This window comes from Falco peregrinus, chromosome 5, assembly GCF_023634155.1.
Source record: "Falco peregrinus isolate bFalPer1 chromosome 5, bFalPer1.pri, whole genome shotgun sequence".
Lineage (NCBI taxonomy): Eukaryota > Metazoa > Chordata > Aves > Falconiformes > Falconidae > Falco > Falco peregrinus.
The window spans coordinates 68,976,476-68,997,051 of record NC_073725.1 but is presented as its reverse complement, the minus strand read 5'-3'; the positions used below and the strand labels follow the sequence as shown (position 1 = coordinate 68,997,051).

At 54.1% G+C, this 20,576-nt stretch overlaps 2 protein-coding genes across 7 annotated transcripts in view; both read left to right on the top strand.

Annotated features, from left to right (window-relative positions):
* Positions 1-718: 718 nt before the first annotated feature.
* On the top strand, positions 719-4,086 carry LOC101918409 (activated RNA polymerase II transcriptional coactivator p15-like). The gene is made up of 5 exons (XM_055806235.1): positions 719-766; positions 854-920; positions 1,096-1,212; positions 1,464-1,572; positions 3,421-4,086. The coding sequence occupies exons 2-5, from the start codon at positions 855-857 to the stop codon at positions 3,498-3,500; spliced, it is 372 nt and encodes a 123-aa protein (XP_055662210.1). The 5' UTR covers positions 719-766; position 854; the 3' UTR covers positions 3,501-4,086.
* Positions 4,087-9,164: 5,078 nt separating this feature from the next.
* CELF5 (CUGBP Elav-like family member 5) overlaps positions 9,165-20,576 on the top strand; it is a 42,817-nt gene continuing 31,405 nt past the window's right edge. For all 6 annotated transcript variants that reach the window (XR_008747497.1, XM_055806232.1, XM_055806233.1 and 3 more), the window contains exons 1-2: positions 9,165-9,512; positions 17,697-17,779. Coding sequence is in view for 5 of the 6 variants with exons in the window: in XM_055806232.1 (XP_055662207.1) it covers positions 9,245-9,512; positions 17,697-17,779 (351 nt within the window). In the remaining variant the exon portion in view is untranslated. The remainder of the gene's footprint in view (positions 9,513-17,696; positions 17,780-20,576) is intronic.

The following is a 20,576-nucleotide window of genomic DNA, read 5'->3' as shown; positions in this document are numbered from 1 at the left end:
AGGCCTGGTGGGGAGCCCCCCCGGGACCCCGGTGCCCCCCCCCCCTCCCCCCTCGGAACCGTAGTGCTGCCGCCCGGCCGGGGAGCGCTACCGGGCTCGGGGCGGGGCGGCTGGAGCGGGCTCTGGTGCTGCCTCCCGTGCTCCAGCCCGGGTGCCCTCCCCCGGCTCGGTGCGGGCTCCGGCTGCGGGTCCCTCCCCCCCGGCTCGGTGCGGACTGGGGCAGCGGGTCGTTCCCCCCGGCTCGGGGCGGGTTCCAGCTGCGGGTCTCCCCCCCCGGGCTCAGTGCGGGCTCCGGCAGCGGGTCCCTCTCCCCCGGCTCGGGGCGGGCACCGACTGCGGGTCCCGCCCCCTGGGCTCGGTGCGGACTCTGGTTGCGGGTCTCCCCGGTTCGGTGCGGGCTCCAGCAGCGGGTCCCTCTCCCCCGGCTCGGGGCGGGCACCGACTGCGGATCGCCCCCCCCGGGCTCCGTGCGGGCTCTGGCTGCGGGTCTCCCCGGCTCGGTGCGGACATGGGATGCGGGTCCCCCCGGTTCGGTGCCGGCTCCGGCAGCGGGTCCCTCCCCCCGGGCTCGGTGCGGGCTGGGGCAGCGCGTGCCCCCCCCGGGCCGCACGAGGCGGAGAGCGCCGCAGCCATTGGCCGGCTGGCGGGGGCGCTGCCGCTGCGAGGAGCGCAGAGAGCCGCGTGATTGGCTGGAGCGCGGGGCGGGGGCGGGGCTTGGCTCTTTGAGCGGGACCGCGGGCCGGTGGTGGGCGCTGCGCTCGGTCAGGTACGGGCGGCCCCGGCTCCGGCCCCTCCGCTCCCCGTCCGCTCCCGGGCCGGGCTGAGCGGTGGTGACGCGCGGCTCTTCCCGTAGGATGCCCAAGGCCGGGGAGCTGGCGGAAGCGAGCGGTTCGGAGAGCGGCCTGGAGGAGGACGAGAAGGTACTGCCGCCCTGCGGGGAGGGGGGAGCGGCGGCAGAGCCCCCTGGGCTCGGGGGCAGGGAACAGGCCGGGCCTGCCTGCAGCGCGGGGCGGGGGTGCCACGGGGCCCCGGCCCACCCCAGGAGAAGGGTTGCGGCTCCTCAAACCAGGCTGTTAAACCTGGCGATCTCTCCAGAAAAGAAAGAATGAAGAGTCTTCCAAGTCAGAGAAAAGGCTGAAAACTGAGGCCAAACCTTCAAGGGTGATAGAAAAACCTGTGGGACAAGGCAGTGAAGAGGAGGGCATGTTCCAGGTACGGCGGGCAGGGACCTGCTCCAGGCGCCTACTGTCTTCCTCCCCTTTGTACAGGCCTCCCCTCCACTCCTCTCCTTGCAGTTGGGTGGCTGAGCCACCTACCTGGGGTGCTAGCTGCTCCCCACCAGCCCTGGGGCACACTGACTGCCCCTCCAGGCCCCACAAGGCACCTCTGGCCCCACAAGGCCCCTCAGGCCCGAGGCGACTTGCCGCAGGGCCGGGTTTAACGCAGGCTCCGTGTTGCCCTAGATCGGGAAGATGCGTTATGTCCGAGTGTCCTGCTTCAGGGGGAAGGCCCTCGTGGACATCAGGGAGTTCTACACTGACAAGGACGGCAGCATGAAACCGGGGAGGAAAGGTACAGCCATGCTCGCAAGCCAGGGCCTGTGGCCTCCCCACCATGGCACCAGGACCCGGGTGCCACACTGAGGGACTGGGCAGTGCGGCAAAGCACACAGCGGGGTTTAGCGCTTTCTCAGCCTGGGTGGCAATGACTAAGAAGAGCACAAAGGGTTGAGGGAGCGTGAGCCTCTAGTGAGGCGTGAGGCTCGGCAGGACCGCTAAGAGCAGTGCAGGAGGCTGCTGTGCAGGGCTCTGGTTCCACCTCTGGTCACCAGCCCTTTCTCTAGCTGTAGGAGGGGAGGCTGAAAACCCTGGCTCCAGTGTTGCTGTCTTGTATCCTGCTGCTAGCTGATAAACTACTGTTTGGGTGCTGGTGATGGCTAGGGCAAAAAAACCCATGTTTTGTGTGTTTGCCCCTAATCTGTAATGGTGGAGTTGTACTTGGCAGGGGGAGCCTCCCAGAAGTAAATCCACCCTTCCCTATCTAGGTGGGGACAGGAAGGTTAAGGCCTTTCTGGATCCCTACCAAGACACTCTAATGCTGCTGTGTTAGGTGTTCCTTATTCTTTTGGCAAGGTGTCTGATGATGTGATACGATGGCACAACTTGGGCAGCCCATTGCGGCAGCACTACCTGAGCAGGTGATGCAAGCAAAGGCAGCTAGAGATAGCAAGACACATTTTTCTCCAGAGTTCCTCGACCAATGCGTCAATGCTCAGCTTAGGCCTTTTTTTTTTTTGCATTTGGACTTTGACAGTGACTTGCTAGCTTGCCTCGTAGTTCACAGGCCCTGGACTCTTTTCACCATCCCTGTGTGTTGTGCCCAGCAAATATTTGGTTAATGGGGGGTTTCTTGAGGAACCTTTTGGTCCTTGCTATAGATTTTTGCGTCAGGGCATACAAATTTGTTTCAGCTTGGTTTGCTTCATAACCACTAAGCATAGTTTTCCTTCCAGAAATTAATTTTCTTCAGGGAAGTTACAAGTCTAAATTACTCACTTGGAGGGAACTGTGTACCCTGTAGTGAACACGGGAAGCAAAGCCCTCAAGCTTTTCTGTGCCATTGGGAGCAGAGAGGGAAAGGAGCATTGTGGACTCCTTCCAGGCTGGAAAAAGCACACCCACAATGTTAAGACAGAAGATCTGTCAGTTAAAGCAGAGATCATGAAGAAATGTTTTTTTCATTTAAATACTGCCTCTGCTGTTTTTCTCAGGAGTTCTTGGCCCCTGATCTTTATCTAGAGAATTTAATAAAGCTTGGGCCCTAGTTCTTTAATGTGATTCTTGTCAACTTGTTCCTTTTGGCTTTGTTAACATCTGGCTGGAATCCACGCAGCAATTCCACTACCATGTTTGTTTTCTAAGGGAGAAGGACAGGACACCAAGACCTTATCTCTGCTGGATCTAAAAAGAAGCCAGTTCTTTTCCAGTGTTTAAGCCACACTAGTGATTTCTTGTTAGCAGCATTTAATAGAGCTACAGTTCGCATTATTTCCTTTGGGCAGTTAAAAGGATGCTGTCCTAACTGCTGTGTGGAGTAAGGTTCTCCTAGAATTTCTTTCCAGCTCATGTGGGTGGGAATTTGTACTAGGGAATGGGCTATAAGGGGCTGTGGGACTCTTGAAAGGCAATTTGAGCTTATATTCTCATATGGTGCTTCTGTGATAGCATTGAGCACTTCTTGATATGGATGCTGAAGTGCTGCCACAACTGTCGTGCTTAGTAGGCTGCTTCTGTTTCTGGTTTGAGCCTCTGCCTCAGATTCAGCTTCCCCTTCTGTAGCTAGTCTGAAGGAGCCAATCTGGTGTGCTACTTGATGCTTACCCCTTGCCTCCTCCGAAACCTCTCCTTCTGCTGTTTCTAGGGATTGCCCTGTCTGCAGAACAGTGGAACCAGCTGAAGGAGATCGTTCCCGAGATTGATGATGCAGTCAAGAAATTATAAGATGAAGAATCTTGGACACCTTCAGTCTGTTTCCTTTCCCTTAAGTGCATTGACAACTATAAGGCCAGTGATTCTTGTCTGGAGCCTTCCCCTCACCTTGCTGGGGTTTCCTCACTGAGGTGGTGGTCACGCTGAAGAAACCAGAGACCCTTCTATTTTCAGGAAGTAGCTTGTAATGAGCAGCTGGAACTAGAGCCAGCACTGTGAAGCAAGACCTCAGCATCTGTGGTCTCAAGCACTTCTGAGGTCTGTGCTGGTGAGGGACATCACCTCAACCTGTCTTTCTAGGGGTGGATGGCTTTGGTCTACCTTGTGGAGTGCTTTAACTGCTCTGCATGGGTTACTGTCATCCACTTAGTTGACAGTTGAGTAAGATGGTTTGCATACCTCATGTTGGCACCCACTGTGTTTCCTCCACATGTCCATTCCGGCTCTTTCAAGTCCTTTCTGTGTTGGTGAGGGTTGTTTGGTGGTTTTGGGGTGGCTGTTTTTCTGAGTGAAGAAAGGGATTATTTTACTTTAGCAACTGGTTTGTCTGTAAAGGGTGAATATGCACAATAAAGGTGTTTGCATTATAAAAAGCAGAGGCATAGTGTTCCACAGGCTGGCACCTCGACTCTTTGTTTCAGGCACCCTTCCTTGTAGGTTGCTGTTGGATTTCCCTTTCAGAAGGAGAGTGCTCTGTAGTGTTTATTCTCGTGATAGGTTCCCAATAATCCTGCTCCACAGAAGCAGTCAGGCAGCACTCTGCTCCAGGTCATGGGAAGGGCAAGCTAGAATGTGAATCATTCAAAGGAACTGGTAATTAGGAGGCCTAATAAATAGAGAGAAAATTAAAGGCCTAAGGAGGATAAAGAATATTCCTTTCCCTGTGGCAGAGAAAAATGACAAGCTCTGGAAAGAGCGGAGAGGGGATGTTTTATGCTTGAGCTCTAAACGGATCCCACTCTGGGATCAGCTGCAGCAAGCACAGCCTTCCCCAGCAAGACTTTTCCAGACTTTCAACAGCTTGTGTCTTCCATCTATTTTTGGTTTTTCTCTTGCCCTGGTTTCCATAGTATCTGAATGCTTCAAGCTCTTAAATGTATCTGACACTTGCAACACCTTGGTGAAGTAGGAGGTACTAAGGCCCTTGCTCTGTAGAGGTGCTGGGGCTGTTGGAGCTCAGGGTTGTGTGGAAGATGTGGGGTGGAGCACTGAATTGAAACTAGGCTCTCCTAAATGCTAAATTTTAAAACTGCTGGATTAGCCTTTCACTAGGGGTAGCAGGAGGGGCGGGAGGAAATATCTATCTTCATAAAACTGTCCCTTAAAATTTTTTGAAGGGTCTAGTGCTGTAGCTGCGTGGAGCAGGGGCAGAGATAGGTAGCCTTGATGACTGAGGTTTTCTTTTCTCATCCTGTGTTCAGCTAATTCTCTAGTCAAGTGCCACATTTCTTTCTCTCAAGTAAGTGAGAGAGAGCATGAGGACACTAGACAGTGTCCCAAAGCCAGGTTGCTCTCCCTGTCAGCTCATTCCCATGGAATATTTATATCATAATGTCTTAATACAGTGTTCCGAGACTAAAGGTGATGGCTAGATAAAGAAGTTACAAAAAAAAGAAAGAAGCTGATGGTGTAGGTATGAGCCCAAGATGTTAGGGATGCTCAGTCCTTTCATTTTGTCCCAGCCCTGGGGTAGGGAGACTAGAGCATGTGACAGAACCAACCATCTCTGTGCATAGTGCCTGCTCCAGGAGTGTTTGGGCGGCAGAGGGAGAAGCCAGATCAAATCAGCAGAGTGTAATATCTTTGCTGATTAAAACCAGGTCCAAGCTGAACTTGATCAGCTCAATTGAATATTGCATGGTTCTAGAGCTGATGAGTGGCCTCCCCCTAACTGGGGAAGGAGGGCCATGTTCCATTGTTTTCTGACTACTTTTCTTTCAAGCTTTGGAACAAACAGTTTGCAAACAACACAAACTATTTGTGTAACAGGCAACAAGGTGCTTTTTTTTCCTTCTTTTTTTTAAAATGCTCAAAGAATAGCTGCTCTTGATCAGAAAGATAATTTGGAATCTTTGATGTTAATTTCCAATCTACCCCCTGTTAGGGACAACTTCCAGTCATAAAATCCACAAGCCTTAAAAATTAGTTAATTTTTTGCTTTGTTGCAAAGTTAAAATATAAAAAACCCCTAATCTTAAAATGGTTGGGATAACAGATATCCCAAAAGTATGAAAGGTAAACAGTAAGGTCTCGGTAAACAAGAGGATGAAAGCTTATGGCAAGTTGTACCCTTTTACACAGGGAGGGTGTTTTTCTCTTGAGCTGTTGATCTGGCTGCCTTGGAGCAGTTTTCTCTGCAGAACCTTTTGCTCCAGACCAGAAACAATCATGTTACAGGAATGAACTCTTATCTTTTTGAGATACCGTATTGTTGCTTGGGTATTTTCTGCCAGCACCCTCTTGACTAGTCCTTCGGCTTTCCTGCCTAGGGAGCAAATAGGTAAGGGAAGGCAGATTGTTTTGAAGGATATCTTTTTTTTTTTCTTTTTTTTTTCTCTTTCCTCCCCCTCTCTTTTCTGGGCTGTTGTGAGGATTTCCTGCCTCAAGTGCTGTCTCCTAGGTGATGTGGAAATTCAGAGCTGGAGCTTGTATTTTCTCCATTCCTCCATGCCTTGAAAAGCTGGAAGGAAAGGGCAGGCACTCCTAATGCAAAGTATATCTTGCTGTTCCTGCATCTTTTGAGCCCTTCTCAAATTTGGCCCACTGGACTGGACCTCTTTACCTTTTATCTTAAGCTAAAATCCAGACACTCATATGCCACAAGAAGCCAGGAAAGTATAGATGTGTTTAAAGAAAACACATTACGTTTTTTCACTAGCAAATGTCTCTGCAGAAGACAAACTTCCTGGGCACACAATGTAGTTTTCTTGTAATGGTTCTTTTTTGAAGCGGTGTCTCACATTTGGGCAGAATCTGTTCCTTCATCCTCTGGGAATCATGCACCTGAGCTCTGCTGTGCCCCTGCTAGCTCTCCCTTGCAGCCTCCTCAGTGATAAATGCAACATGTTTCTTCCTCATTGGTGAAGGTGACCTGTCATTTCCCTTTTTCACTCTCTCTTGGTGCTATCGCTATCTTTTATCTACCCCTTAATCCTGTTACTGTGATATATAATTCTCTGTGTGGCTCTGTAAACCCTTTCCAGGTGCTGATTGACAGCTGTTCTATTTTTCATTTACCAGCAGTATTTTCATGTCTGTTCTTCTCTTTACTGCAGTTGGGGTGATTATAATATGTCCATTCATGGACTCCAAAAGATACTGGATATCTCTTTCCTTCTAAACAGATATTTTCTACCTGAGGCACTGGGTCCCTCGAGCTGTAACGTAAGCCTACAGCAGCTTGTGCTACAGCAGCTGGCATGGAAAAGCAGGCTAGGCATGGAAAGGTGCTTGAAAACATTACTTACTTAGGCATGATTCATCCAAGGTGAGGTTTGCTGCTGTTGGGATACAGGTTTCTTGTTTTTAAGATGGCCCTGTTTGCAGCTGTTAACAGGGAGAACAGCTTGACTTGTCATAGGCTTCCCAGCTGATGGATCTGTGGCTTCCAAATAGATGGCAGAACCCTGGCAGTCTCTGCAAGAGATGTAAACAGAATGTTTGACCGCTGTGGGGAGTTCTGGGGTTTTAGGGTGAATTTTAGGAATGGTACCACCCTCAAACACAAGGCAGCTCTACAGGAGACTTGAGACACCTTGCAATGGCCCCTGGGCTCAGGCCACACTACAAAAAGCTGAGGGCCTTTGTGAGGCCGCTTCAGTGAAAAGCCTGGATGCAAATTCCAGGTTCTTGCACCTGCTGGCCCTGCGTAAGTGTTCTGGCAGCTCCCCATGCAGGTGGGGGCAATAGCTGTGGCTGGAGAAAGAAGGGTGCAGAACTGGGGCTTGGGGAAAGGTTGAGATTTTCAGCTGGGCACAAGGGAGGAGAGGAATGAAGCCACAGTGCTTTCCTGCTGAGGGCCAGCACGTGAGAGGCATTGCTGTGACTTTAGCCTGGGAGTCAGGTGGGTGCACACACACGAGCAGTACTCTTAGTTCCTCCCCTAGGATTGGGACCCTTCTTCTTCCCCTGATAAACACCTCCCCCCCCCCCCCCCCCCCCCTTTTTCCTAACCTTTCCCGCACAGATACGAGCACTGAACTTGCTGCAAATATCTCCTGTTGCAGGGCTTGGCGTCAGCCCTCTCCCTTCTCGGGTAAAACCAAGCGCCACGGATCTGGGTGCTGTTTGAGCCGGTGCTCTTGGGGGGGTGAGCTGTGTGTACCGGTACTGGGGCACCGTGGGGAGAGGGCAGTGAGGAGGATGGGGCTGGCGGAGGCAGGCAGGAGGGCAGCCTGCTGGACCGGGCTGCGTGGGAGCGTGGGGCTGTTGTCGCGCTGGGGCTGTGCATGCTGGATAGCAGGGTCCCCTCCTCCGCTCACTGCCGCTTCCATCTGCAGGATCCAGGGCAGGAGTAGCAGGAGATGGCAGAAAGCTCCTAGCCAAGAGGCTAAGGAAGGGGAAGAGAGGCAGGGTCGTGCCTGCACCACAGTCCTTTGTAAAGGCTCAGGCCTGGTGTGCTCAGCAGAGCTGAGCACCTGGCTCAGCCAAAGCTATCGCTGCAAACAACCCAGCAACCCCCCCTCCCTCCTCCCAGCACGAGGGCGCAGGAGTCCATTCATCTTCAGGGACACTGGGGCAGGATGACAGGCGAAAATGTATGGTGTGACGCCAAGAGCTGTGCATGCTGCAGAGGAGATGCCCGGTGGGATACGCAGGCGGTGTGTGCTGCGGGCGGCGGGGCTGGGCTGCATCCCCGCTCCCCATCCCTGGGCGAAGGGAGATGAGGGGGTCTGGGCCACCCGGGCTGTGCTGCTCGGGGCGCTGACATCCCCGCTCGCCTGCCAGGACTGGGGAGGCTGGGGGGGAGCAACCCACGGCCTCACACCAGGGTCGGGGCTGACCCTGGCAGCAGTGATGGCTGCTCCGGTGGGGATGTGTGACCAGCTTTCCACCATCCAGCACAGCCCGAGCAGGACCTAGCTGGGAACGCCGCAGTTCAGGGGGGAGCTGAGCCTCTCCAAAGACTGGGGGGCTTTGCACACCAGGGCCTGGGACAGGGAGACCCGGCCGGGGCTGGGGCCACCTTTGCTTCCCATTGCAGCTGAGCCGCCCCTCGCTCCTGCTGGCAGCTCCCTGGCCTCGGGGGGAGGCTGTGCTGGAACACTTGCTGCTTTAAATCATTTCTTTTCCTCCACCCCCTGGTGCCGAGACAGCGACAACAAGGGGCTAAACGCCGCTCCCTGCCCCGGGTGGTGGCGGGGGGGGTGGCGGGGGGGGGGGGCGGGGGGTGGTGCGGAGAGCGAGTGCTGATTCTGGAAGAAGCGCTAATGCCCGATCCCTGACGGGGGACGGGCTGCTACCAGCTGCGACAAACACCGGGTCCAAGCGTACAGGGTTTGGCTGGGGGGGACCCCTGAGCTGCGACTCCCCCCTCCAAGCACCGGCGTGGCGGGGCTGCTCGGCCCTGGGGGCGCGGGCGCAGCTGCCCCCTGCCCCTGGTGGGGCCCCTCCCGCGGCGCCGCCCGCGGCCGGCAGGGGGCGCTGCGGCGCGGCCCTTTGTGGCGCGGCGGCGGCGGCGCTGGCGGCGGGGCCGATCCAGCCGCGCTGCCGCCCCCGCCCGCCCGCCCGCCCGCCCGCACCGCCGGGCGCGGGGCATGGCCAGGCTCAGCGAGGGCCAGGCGAGGCAGCCGCCGCTCCCGCCAGCGCCGCAGCCGCCGCGCCGAGCCTCCCCCATGAGCAGCAGCGGCGGCGCGGAGCCCCCCGCGCAGCCCGACAGCATGAAGGACCTGGACGCCATCAAGCTCTTCGTGGGGCAGATCCCGCGCAACCTGGAGGAGAAGGACCTCAAGCCGCTCTTCGAGCAGTTCGGCAAGATCTACGAGCTCACCGTGCTCAAGGACCGCTACACCGGCATGCACAAGGGTGAGCGCGGCCCCGCACGCACGGCCCGCTCCCCGGGGGCGCGCACAAAGGGCGCCGGGGCCCCCCACCCCCACCGCGCCCCCCCCCGGGGCGGTCCACGCGTGACCCACCGCGATGCGCTGCCGCCGCTCCCCCCACCCCGGTGTCGCGACCCCGTTTCCCCCCACCCGGGAAAGGCTCTGCCCCCCACCCCTGCCCTGCCCACGGGTGGGGTCCGGTGTCCCCGCGGAGCCTTCCCGGGGGCTGGACGGGAGCCCCTCGGGGGGGCAGCCCCCCTCCCCCCCGACCTCGGACCCCCGCCCGGGTGCCCACATGCTGCTACCGTCACCAGATCCGCCTAACAAAGGCGATTGGCCCCAAATCTGCGCTGCCAGCGGCGTTCGGGATAGCAGGGGGGCCTTGGTGGGAGACGGGGGCAACTGGAGGGTCTTCCCTGGCGGAAAGACCTTGAGTGGATGCTAAAAAGTTTGAGGCAGCTTGGGTTTAGCTGCGCTTATTGTTGTATTTTTAAGCGGTGCTTTGAAAAGCCGTGGGGTTCGGGATGTTGGCGGCTCCAGCCCATCCCAGCAGGTGTTTGGGATCTTGTGATCACCACGGCTCCAGCCATGAGTGGGAACTCGGGAGCCCGTTTGCTGGGAGATCGAGAGCGGGATCACAGCACCGCTGCCGGGCACGTGTAGAGCAAACCTGCAGGGAACCCACCGTAAGGACCTTGAAAGCTGCCAGTGCTCAGCCCGGGCCTCAGCACCCTAAAGCGCTGGGTGATGCGGTCAGTGTTGGGGCGTACCAGAGGGACCATGAGATGCGTTTGGCCCTGATGCCTCTGGTTTCAGATTTAGGAGGAAAGGTAAGAAAAACTGTGAGTGCTGCGGTGACTCGAACCGTTCTAGACTGCACGAAGGAAAGGGACAACAGAAAAATAAGTTTCTCTTCAAACAAAAGACCAAATCGAACCCAAAGGCAGAAGGAAGATGCTTCCCCGGTGAAGCTTGTGGGAGCTGGGCTGGCTCGAGGTTCGCTGGAGAAGCGTGTCTGGTTGGGACTTCAAAACCAAAATGCCACGTGCTTGTGTGTCTGTGTGTGCGAGGGGCTGAGTCCAAACCTGCCACCATCTGACAGCGTGTGGCCAGGTTTCAAACCCAGTGAGGGAGAGAATGGGAGTGAGGCAAGACACAATTGCACATTGCATTTCCGTTGACATATTAAATATAGACTGCGTGGTCTGAGGTCAGGTTCCAGGCAGGAGACAGATTCTAGGGATCTGCCACTTAGACATGCAAATTAGAGGGGGCAGCACTGGTATTAGCCAGATGTGTGATATTAACTTGCCGCTAAATGCAGGATTCCTGCAGCAAAATAAATATATCCCTTTGGTTTTGACGTTTTTCAGCAGATGCAGGTGTTGGGCAGGGGTTGCCGGTGCTGTGTTCTGTCCAGAAAAGCCCACTGGGATGTGTGTGTTCTGCTGGTGGCAATCATTCCCGCGCGCCTGCAGCTCCCTCTGCCCCCTGCCCTCTTTGCACAAAGCGAAAGGTTGGGATTCCTTTCCCAGTGGCGTGGGTTTACACGTAGACCTGGGTTGGGAATAGGCAATATACCTCTCCAAAGAAGTCATTCCTCTGTAAGGATGTTGGGGGGGGGGGGGGGGCTTAGCAAAGAAATTAGACCCACAGCCCAGCCAACCCTGACCCTCACCATCCCATCCCACCTTCCCAGGTCTGGCTGCCTTGGCTTAGGCTCCATGCGTGGTGGCCGACCCGGTGAGCAGCCGCTGCTCCCATTGGCATTGGGGACAGGCTTTGGCAAATCTGGCTAACTACGTGCTCATTCCTGCGCCGTGCAGAAGCCATAATCTTTCTGGGGCAGTTGTAACAGCAGATTCCATTTTTTCTCCCCCTGTTCCCTGATCTGCAGCACGATCCAATTGACAGCTCACACGCGGCTTCCATCTGCTTTTTTCCTTTTCTTTCCCTTAAACGGGGAGAAGCGGTCGTGTGAGAAGCCCAGCAGCTCCTCTTGCGATCCCTCGCAGCTTGACGTGGAGCTGAGCAGCTGCCTCTGCCCGCAGGGAGGAAGGAAAAGGGGGAAAGGTCCGCTGGGGCTGCGGATCCAGGAGCCCAGGAGCTGGCTCGAATTGTCCTGTAGAGGTGCTGAGGACTGATGAAGTCACTGGAGGCAGAGGAGGATCTTAAGCCCTGCTAGAAACATGAGCATCGTTACGAAATGGTTTTGTTCGTGCCTGACGCTATTCATGTCTCAGCAACCTGACTCCTGGTAGTCGATAGCGTTCCAGCTTCCTAATATTATTCATGAGGCAGTTTTTCTATTTATGTTAATCACAGATACATTTGCATCTTAATGGCAGTGTTTGTCTTAAAGCTAATATTTTCCTGGGAAGAGCAGGGAGGCATTTGAACAGGCTTTTGGAATGGGCCAGAGGAGGGAGAATCAAGTGGACATTTTTGGATTTGTGTGCCAGAATTGGGCAGAAGGTAGATCCTCTGCGAGGGTCAACCGTGTTCTCCTGGCTGGGTTTCCTAGCGGTGCCTGCAGTGGGGAAAGCGGGGAGGTTCTGGGGTGTGGGGTATGGGGAGGTTCTGGGGTGTGGGGTACCGAATGGAGCTGGAGCAGAGCAGCAGGGATGGGAGCAGCCCTCGCAGGGCACAGTGTGTGGACAGACAAGCGGCTCTTCCAAAGGGCACGGGGGAAAATAACAACCTCAGCCCAACTTGCCTCCCTGAGTTTTGACTCAGCTTCTGCAGGCTTGTAGATAAGCTCCTCGCTGACTCCATGCTTCCCCTGCTGAAGTATTTGGTGTCATTTTGGATGCTAAGCTGAACCTGGAGCCCCCTCTCCTCTGCAAACTGACAGCCTTTTCTTGCTCAAGGCTTTAGGCTGCTGATGTCTGGAGTAATGTTTAGGATCTGAAGGGACTGTAAAGCCCAGAGTCCGTGCGGTTCGTAGGGAGGATCAGGCACAGAATATCTGGGGTTTTGCTGCAGTCTCTTGCAAGTGGAACTAGGCTGAGTTCTGCTTACAGGGAGCTGGAAACCCTCCTGGAGCCATTGGGAGCAGGGTGGTGGATGCACGGGTTCTTTCAGGGATCCTTGGCAGAACGATGATGGTGCTACATCATAGTTACGCTTAAAGCTTTATTTTCTTAACAGAATTTTACGGTTAGTATAGCAGAGAATGGATGATGAGAATAGCACAGGATTTCTACAAGCAGAATCACAACAGTATGATCTATAAGTAGCATAATACTGAATTTATAACTTAATTTACCTGGACCCCCTGCAGATCAGGTCAGATTTGAATACATGGGTTGCTGTATCAATATAACAAATACAGTCTAGGCTTAGAAAAGAAGACAAGTGAGTGCTGGGCGGAGCGGATGACGGATGACAATGGTGTCCCTGGCTACCGGGGCTTGTGGCTTTTGCTGTCCAGCAGCAGCTCCAGTCCTGTTTTCCTCATTTAGGACTCGTACCAGCTTGATTATAGATAGTGCTCAGGGCGCTGTTACGCTTCCCTGTTCCGTGATGGGGTGTCAGTACCACCCGGGTGGCCTGGCACCTTCAAGGCTGGCACTTTCTAACACCCTGAGTGCTTTTTAACACAGTGTCCCATGTCTCAGCAGGTGTAACTGACGTGGTGGCAGAGGTGCCCGAAGAGGCATAAGGCTGTTGACCTGAGTTTGCTGTTAACTAAAGCAGGAGATGTGGAAGTGAGAAAACCTAGTGAGAGTGATGGGCCCATTTGCACCTCTGTGGATGTCTCCTCCCTGTTGGGTGGATCTCTGGGTGACTCTGTCAGGCTCAGAGTTCTAGGATCTTGAACCTGTGAAAGATGCAGTAAGCAGGGTCCTGTCACAGCATGGAAACCCTTCCTAGCTGGGAAAATGTGGCTTTCCTTGAGCTTCTGGTGCTTCTGCAAGCTTTAGACACCTGGGTGAAGGCAGGGGGTAAGGGGATGCTGTGGAAAATGCCTGGTGAAGCATCCTAAGAAGCAGCTGAAGCGTTTGTTTGCAAGAGATAGTGTCTCTTCAAGAGGGAAGATTCTTTTCCCCAAATATTTGTTTACACAATTAGGCTTGGACTGTAGTGTTTCTGCAAACCCCCTTTCTGTATTTTTTACCAGGACTTTGCAGCGACACAATTCTAGACTCCTGCATCCTACCTCCAAAACGTTCGGCTGCACAGGACAGTCGTCATGTTTTCCAGAGGACACAGCTGACCTCTTTAGCTCCCTCCTTTCCATGGCCAGTACAGCTCCCAGATCCTTGCCACTTTGGAAGCAGGAATGAGATTAAACGAATGAACTGAATGTCTGGAAATCTTGGCGACACGGAGCGCTCAGGGATGGAGCGGTAGACAGGGCTGTCCTGTGCCCACAGGCTTGCTTGTCCCAGTGCAGCCCAGGCGCAGCTGGGATTCTCCTGAGACAAGGATGGTGTCTTCATTGCATGTGGACGTGGTACCCCCATCATTAGGGGTTGTTCAAGTGCCGTTTCATGCCCGAGTGAAGGGCAGGAGTACAACCTGGCTCCTGTTGAGCAAAAATATCACGCCTTTGAGAAGCAGAGTAGCAGCAAGGGTTGCCCTAGGAATGAAGTGGGAGGTTCGAGTGAGGCATCTTTGGGCTCCGTAGGTGCAGAATGCTTCTCTCTCCAGAGGCTGCTGCCTCTTGGTACAGATACCTGAGCACCTAAAAGACGAACGGTATTTTGGGCTGCCTTTGTTGTAGGGAAGAGAAGGACTGGAGGGCTCTGGGGAGGGGATTCATGGCGCTTTTTTTGGGCTGGTGCTGGTGGATGTAGGTCTTCCTGGGCTTTGCAAATCTCTGATCTGAGATGATGACAGTACCTTGCAAAACAGCTACCCCTGTGTGAGTAGTGTCCCTCCTGTGTCCCCACTAAGTGGTGTGCCTTTGTCCAATCCTTATTTTATCCTCATCCTCCCGTGGGCTGAGGTTTTTGGGCCTGCCAGTGTGTATTACCTCAGTTTTGATGTTGCTGAGCACTGGAATTGGGACTCAGGTACTGGGTTTGAGTGCTTAACTCTGCAGGTAGCTTCATGTAGACTTATTCCTCTCCTATCCTTCATTTTCTTAGGTTTGATGGCTAATTCTCCTGAGACAAGGATGGTGTCTTCATTGCATGTGGACATGGTACCAATGCATTGAAGCTTTCAGTGGAACAAATTGCTTATTCCCAGCTCCTGACTTCGGAGTTTTGTGTGCTAAACTGACCCAAATTCTCTTAGAATGGGTCTCATGTAACTTGCAAAGTAGCAGACTGGAGCAGCAGGTGGAAATGGGCAAGTATCTGTGGTTGGGACTTTGGTCACCAGGCCTTCTAATCTGTTAGAATCATTAGGTTGGAAAAGACCTTTGAGATCATCAAGTCCAACTGTTAACCCAGCAGTGCCAAGCCCATCACTAAACCTCATCCCTGAGCACCGCATCTACATGTTTTTTAAATATCCCCAGGGATGGTGATTCCACCACCTCCCTGGGCAGCCTGTGCCAATGCTTGACCACCCTTCCCATGAAGAAATTTTTCCTAATATCCAGTCTAAAACTCCTCTGGCACAACCTGAGGCTGTTTCCTCTTGTCCTGTTGCTGGTTATTTGGGAGAAGAGACTGGCACCCCCCTCCCTACAGCCCCCTGCCAGGCAGCTGCAGAGAGTGAGAAGGTCCCCCCTGAGCCCCCTCTTCCCCAGGCTGAGCACCCCCCAGTCCCTCAGCTGGTCCCCCTCAGACTTGTGCCCCAGCCCCTTCCCCAGCTCCGTTGCCCAGCTCTGGACATGCTCCAGCACCTCAAAGTCTTCCTTGCAGAACTGAGCACAGGATTTGTGATGCGACCCCACCAGTGCCGAGGACAGGGGGACGATCACTGCCCTGGCCCTGCTGGCCACGCTGTTTCAGACACAAGCCAGGATTCCCTTGGCTTTCTTGGCCACCTGGGCTCCTGGCCACCTGGATGAGTTGCTGGCTCATCTCCAGCCGGCTGTCGACCAGCACCCCCAGTCCCCTTCCCACCGGGCAGCTTCCCAAGCCCGCAGCGCTGCGTGGGGCTGGTGTGACCCCAGTGCAGGACCTGGCACGGAGCCGTGTTGAACCTCATCCAGTGGCCTCAGCCCAGACCCCCCTGCAGAGCCCCCTGCCCCCCAGATCAGCACCCCCCACAGCTTGCTGTCATCTGCAAACTGAGTGAGGGGGCACTCGACCCCCTCGCCCAGATCACTGATCTGGAGACCCCCTCTAGCCCAGCCCTGGGAGCACCCTGTGTGCCCAGCACCAGCAGGATGTGACTCCATCCACCACCATGCCTTGGGCTCAGCCATCCAGCTGGCTTTTTACTCAGCACAGAGCGCATCCAGGGTTTAGGGTTTGGGCTCTCTGGTTATACTGGTGCTTTTGAGGCTTTTCCTGATGCTTGAGAGCACAGCAGTCTCTGAGGGTAGAGTGATAGCAAAGGGGTGCTTTGCCCCCCACCCCACCATAGAGCTAGCTGCGTTTGTCGTGAGAAGTGAAGGTTACCTGCATGCTTATTGCCTTACTGCATTTGTTAAACTATCTGGTGATCCCACGTCTGGCCTTGATGCGGCATCCTTGGTTTAAAACCTAGGCGATAAGGAGCTGTATTTGCCTATTGAAGGTATCTAATACCCGTATGCTGTTTGTGGAGGGGTTTTTTCTCCTAGCAAGAGCTGTGAGAACAGATGTGATTTGTTTAGCTGCAGCAATTTATCGGAATTGGGATGGAAGAACAGCCTACTCCTGTTGCCATGGGTTGGGGTTGTCCTGAGCAGCTGGCTTCCGTGGGGGCTAGAAGTGTCGTGTACCACAGAGACACTCTGGGGCGGAGGGGAGAGATCCAGGAGGTCCCTGTCCTGCATCCATGGAGAGCTGAAGCGGGAGTCCCCCAAGCCAGGCACAAAAAAGTGGGGGCAAAAGACCCATCCTCTCTCTTTGGGCCATAACAATGCCATCTGCAGCCCCAGCACAACAATACAGATGTGGACATTTAGCAACAAGCTGCAGGGCTGTGTCCTGCCTTTGCTTGGGATGTGAAATGCCACTGCGAATAGCAGGGGGTTGAGTGAGGGGGTCAGAGGCACGCTAGCATTTGAGTCTATTCTCCAGTGCTTTGCCCATCCTCATCTGAGACAACTCAAGTGACGGAGCTCCAGGCACTTCCCTGGGGAGATTGTTCCACAGACTAATAAATCTCTCTCTGCTAGGAAATGTTTCTTGATAACCAGCCAAATTTTGCTTTTGCTTAGTTTCATTTGATTATTCTTAGCATCAGAGCACCCAAAGATGATCCCTCCTCTTCCTGGAGGGGCTACAATTCCTCCCCTCCTCCCTTGGCTCCACTATTAGGCTCAGATGTTGAGTCAGATCTTGACAAAGAATGTCAGGATGTGGCCTTTGCCGTGTGCTTTTCATCTTGCTTCTTAAGCTGCCCCTTGCAGAAAGCGTTATGCTCTGCTGCTCTCTGTGTTTCCCTTGTCATGCATGTGTGTATTTGGGGGGTGTGTGTGTGTGCACGTTGTGCGTACGGCACAGAACGCCAGGCTTCTCCTTCTGTAGCTTTCCATGATTCTGTGAATCTGGATCATGGAGCTTTCATGAGAGTCTAAAATCCCAGATGCTTTTCCTCTTTCCTTGCTGCTTTTTTTTTTGTTTTATTTTTTTGTATCAGTCATCATTCCGGTCCTTGCATCTCCTCTGATCCTTGTGCTCAGGGCTGTTCCTCCCACAGGCAGTGTTACCCCGTGTGTTGCTCTCCAGTCGTTTCTCACCTTGTTCACCGCCTGTTTCAAACCTGGTTGATTTACTGGGACCCTTTTCCATCACTTCAACAGACCTTGGATGGGGCCCACAAACCTTTTAATATCGTTTCTTTGTCTTTTTCCCTACAGTCTTTGACGCATCCACATTAAGTAACATTTGCACCTTTAATTAGCAAACCTCCCGCTCTGCCCCTGCTTCCCCTTCGCTGGGAAAGGAGTGGATTCTGGCGCAGGGGCCATCCTCTGTACTGCTGGGATGGAGGATGGGAACAGGGCAGCGTCTGCAGTTCTTGGGTCACCCGCTGTTAGCAAAGAGGAGCGTCGTCTCGACGCGCGTCTGCAATTGCATGTCTAACTTGACACGTGCTGTGTTCACTGCAGGTTGCGCGTTCCTCACGTACTGTGCCAGAGACTCTGCCATCAAAGCCCAGACGGCGTTGCATGAACAGAAGACTTTGCCAGGGGTAAGTCCCGGTGAATCGTGCCTGGAGCTCATGCCACGGGCAGGCGAACGGGGGATTGTCAGGGGAGCGAGGGAGGGTGAGAAGCGGTTTAGATTCATTTTCCTCCTTGTGAAAGAGGAGCGTGGTTCGGGGGTTGGAACGCGGATGTGGGAGCCAAAGCACAGTGACGCGCTTTGCAGAGCTGCTGCTCTCTTCTCCACCTTGCCAGGGCTGCCCCACGTAGCTCCAGCCAAGCCTGACTGTGCTGCTCTGAGGTGTGATGTGACATCTTCAGCGACCTGTCCCCATCCCTAGGGAGCTGTGGGCTTTGGGGTGGAGTGCTGCCCTGTGGTGTGATGTGACATCTTCAGTGACCTGTCCCCATCCCTAGGGAGATGTGGGCTTTGGGGTGGAGTGCTGCCCTGTGGTGTGATGTGACATCTTCAGTGACCTGTCCCCATCCCTAGGGAGATGTGGGCTTTGGGGTGGAGTGCTGCCCTGTGGTGTGATGTGACATCTTCAGCAACCTGTCCCCATCCCTAGGGAGCTGTGGGCTTTGGGGTGGAGTGCTGCCCTGTGGTGTGATGTGACATCTTCAACGACCTGTCCGCATCCCTAGGGAACTGTGGGCTTTGGGGTGAAGTGCATGGGTCCACCCTGCACGATGGGCATGCTGGAAGGCTGAGGGGAGACAAGACAAGGTACCAGACCCTTCTCTTCCAGGTGTGCAGAACTTGTGGTGCATCTGCTCCTAGTCTGCTGTTGCCCTGCGGGTGGCTGGACGATTTGTGCTCTGTGCAGGATCCAAAACGACTCGTAGTGCAGTGGCTGAGTTGGATCAGCTTCTCAGAAGGAAAAAAAAATAATAATACACTTGCCACATCCCATTGTTTGGAAGAGAAATGGGTTACGTAGGTGAGACCCAGGCTGCTGAACTAGTGTGTCTGTCCTGGATGCTGGGAGCAAAGGGCAGGAGGGATCGCAGGGAGCAGGTGGAACGGGTCCATCCTTGCAGGGATGTCTTCTGCCTCCCTGGCTCCCACTGGGAAGCTGAAAGGAGTCCTGAATGGTTGCCATTCCCAGTTTGGTAGGATGTGAGCGCTTTGCCTGGGCACTGCGCTGGCTGAGCTGAGGGGGTTGATCAAGCACGTTGGAAGGATTCCTTCGGAGGTGAGTAGGCGGAGGAGTTGGGTACTTATAGACAGAAGCTCACAGGAGGCCCTGAGCGCTCAAGGCAACAGAATAATTAATGTAAACCAGGGGTCTCTGGAGAGGGGTTAGGAATTCTTAACCATAATGTTTCCTCTTTAACCCGTATGGGTCCAAATAGCTTCCCCCACCTCTCCCAGCTCCCCATAAGACTTCCACACACACGCATCCTTTTCCATGTTTCTTTACCCGTGCTCCCTTTTTGCACGGCTCTGTATTGTTGTTTGAGGGCTGGGAAAATCCACGTAACTTATTTACCACGTAGCAGGGTCTTCAGTGCTTCAGGTTGCGTCAGGGCAGCGAGGGGGGAGAGTGCAGCTAACCAGGTGCCCAAATACTGTTTTGAGTTCGTTTGGATGAGGGGAAAACTTCCAGGCTAAGGCAGCGTGAGCCGTGTGCGTCGGTCCAGGGCAGGACTGACGGCGGCTGTAACGACGATGAGCTGAAGGATGGAGGAGCAGGAGGAGCAGCGGTGATGAGTCACAGTACGGCGCTGCTAACACAGCGCAGGAGGCAGCCACGTCTCCAGCTCGTACCTGTAGAGGGACTGGGAAAGGTTTTTGTGTGAGGCTCGGTGGAGTCAAGGCGGTCTCGGTTTTGCTGCACCAGGAATCTGTTCCGTGTTTTGCTGTGTTCTGTACCGTTTGTGCGCTCAGTGGCTATAGTGTGCTGCGTGGAGCAGTATTTAAAGCAGCAATCTGTCTGTGATGTGGTCTTCTGAAGGCTTTTTACGTTAAGGGAGGTGTAAGAAACTGCTTGGGAACAGTAAGAAGTCTGTGCTAGCCGAGTACTTTCAAACATGTTTGTCTGGAGACAGTTAATGAGCAATGTGGTGTCATTAAGATGAAGATGAGCTGTGCTGCATTTGGAGCTATTTTCAGGCTGGCAATACACCGCTTCATTACATTTCGTTTGTCTTTTGGTATGTCCCTCAGTGACCAGGAAGGCAGGATTCTCTTCAGGCATTTTAGTGGTCATTTAGGGATGGTTGCTACCAGAATGGACCAGATCTCCGTCCTGATGTGCGTAGAGTCAGTCTTGGTGTGGGCTGGGTGACCTGAGGAAGCTTTCAGCCCTGTTTTCTTAGCCTGGTTTGCTTGTGCCTGTGTAGCATCACCCTTCCCTCTGACCCAGGTGGTCACAGAGGATGCTCTGGAAGTGAATCACAGGCAGGAGTGCTGGGTAACGGATTGTTTCCCTCTTTTGGGAACGTGGCTGTGAAATTTCATCTCTACGTTCACATCAGGATCACCTTCTGATGAACTCTGTGGCAAAGCCTCTGACGAGAAATACAGTGAGGACCATAGCATAGGACAGAGAACAGAATGTACCGGACCACGCCGCTGGGGTTTCAGCAAATGGGCCGTAGTCTGGTAAATGAGTGATTTCTTGTTCATTTTACCCATTTACCATCTCCTTATTGCACGCAGCAGTAGCAGGAAAAAAGTTTAAGAGTGTGTGACATCACTGTAGGGTGCCACAAACTGTCATCTGAACACACGACTAAGCATCAGCATGTTTAGGGACCGCAAGGGATCAGACTGGCACAGAAGGGATCTTGCGGGTGATCCTACGCTTGGCATTGAATGGCAGAGCCACCACAGAGCCA

Coding starts and splice junctions, on each gene's coding strand:
- LOC101918409 (XM_055806235.1), top strand. CDS start 855: ATGCCCAAGGCCGGGGAGCTGGCGGAAGCGAGCGGTTCGGAGAGCGGC. Junction 921..1,095: donor GCCTGGAGGAGGACGAGAAG/GTACTGCCGCCC, acceptor CGATCTCTCCAG/AAAAGAAAGAATGAAGAGTC. Junction 1,573..3,420: donor CATGAAACCGGGGAGGAAAG/GTACAGCCATGC, acceptor TGCTGTTTCTAG/GGATTGCCCTGTCTGCAGAA.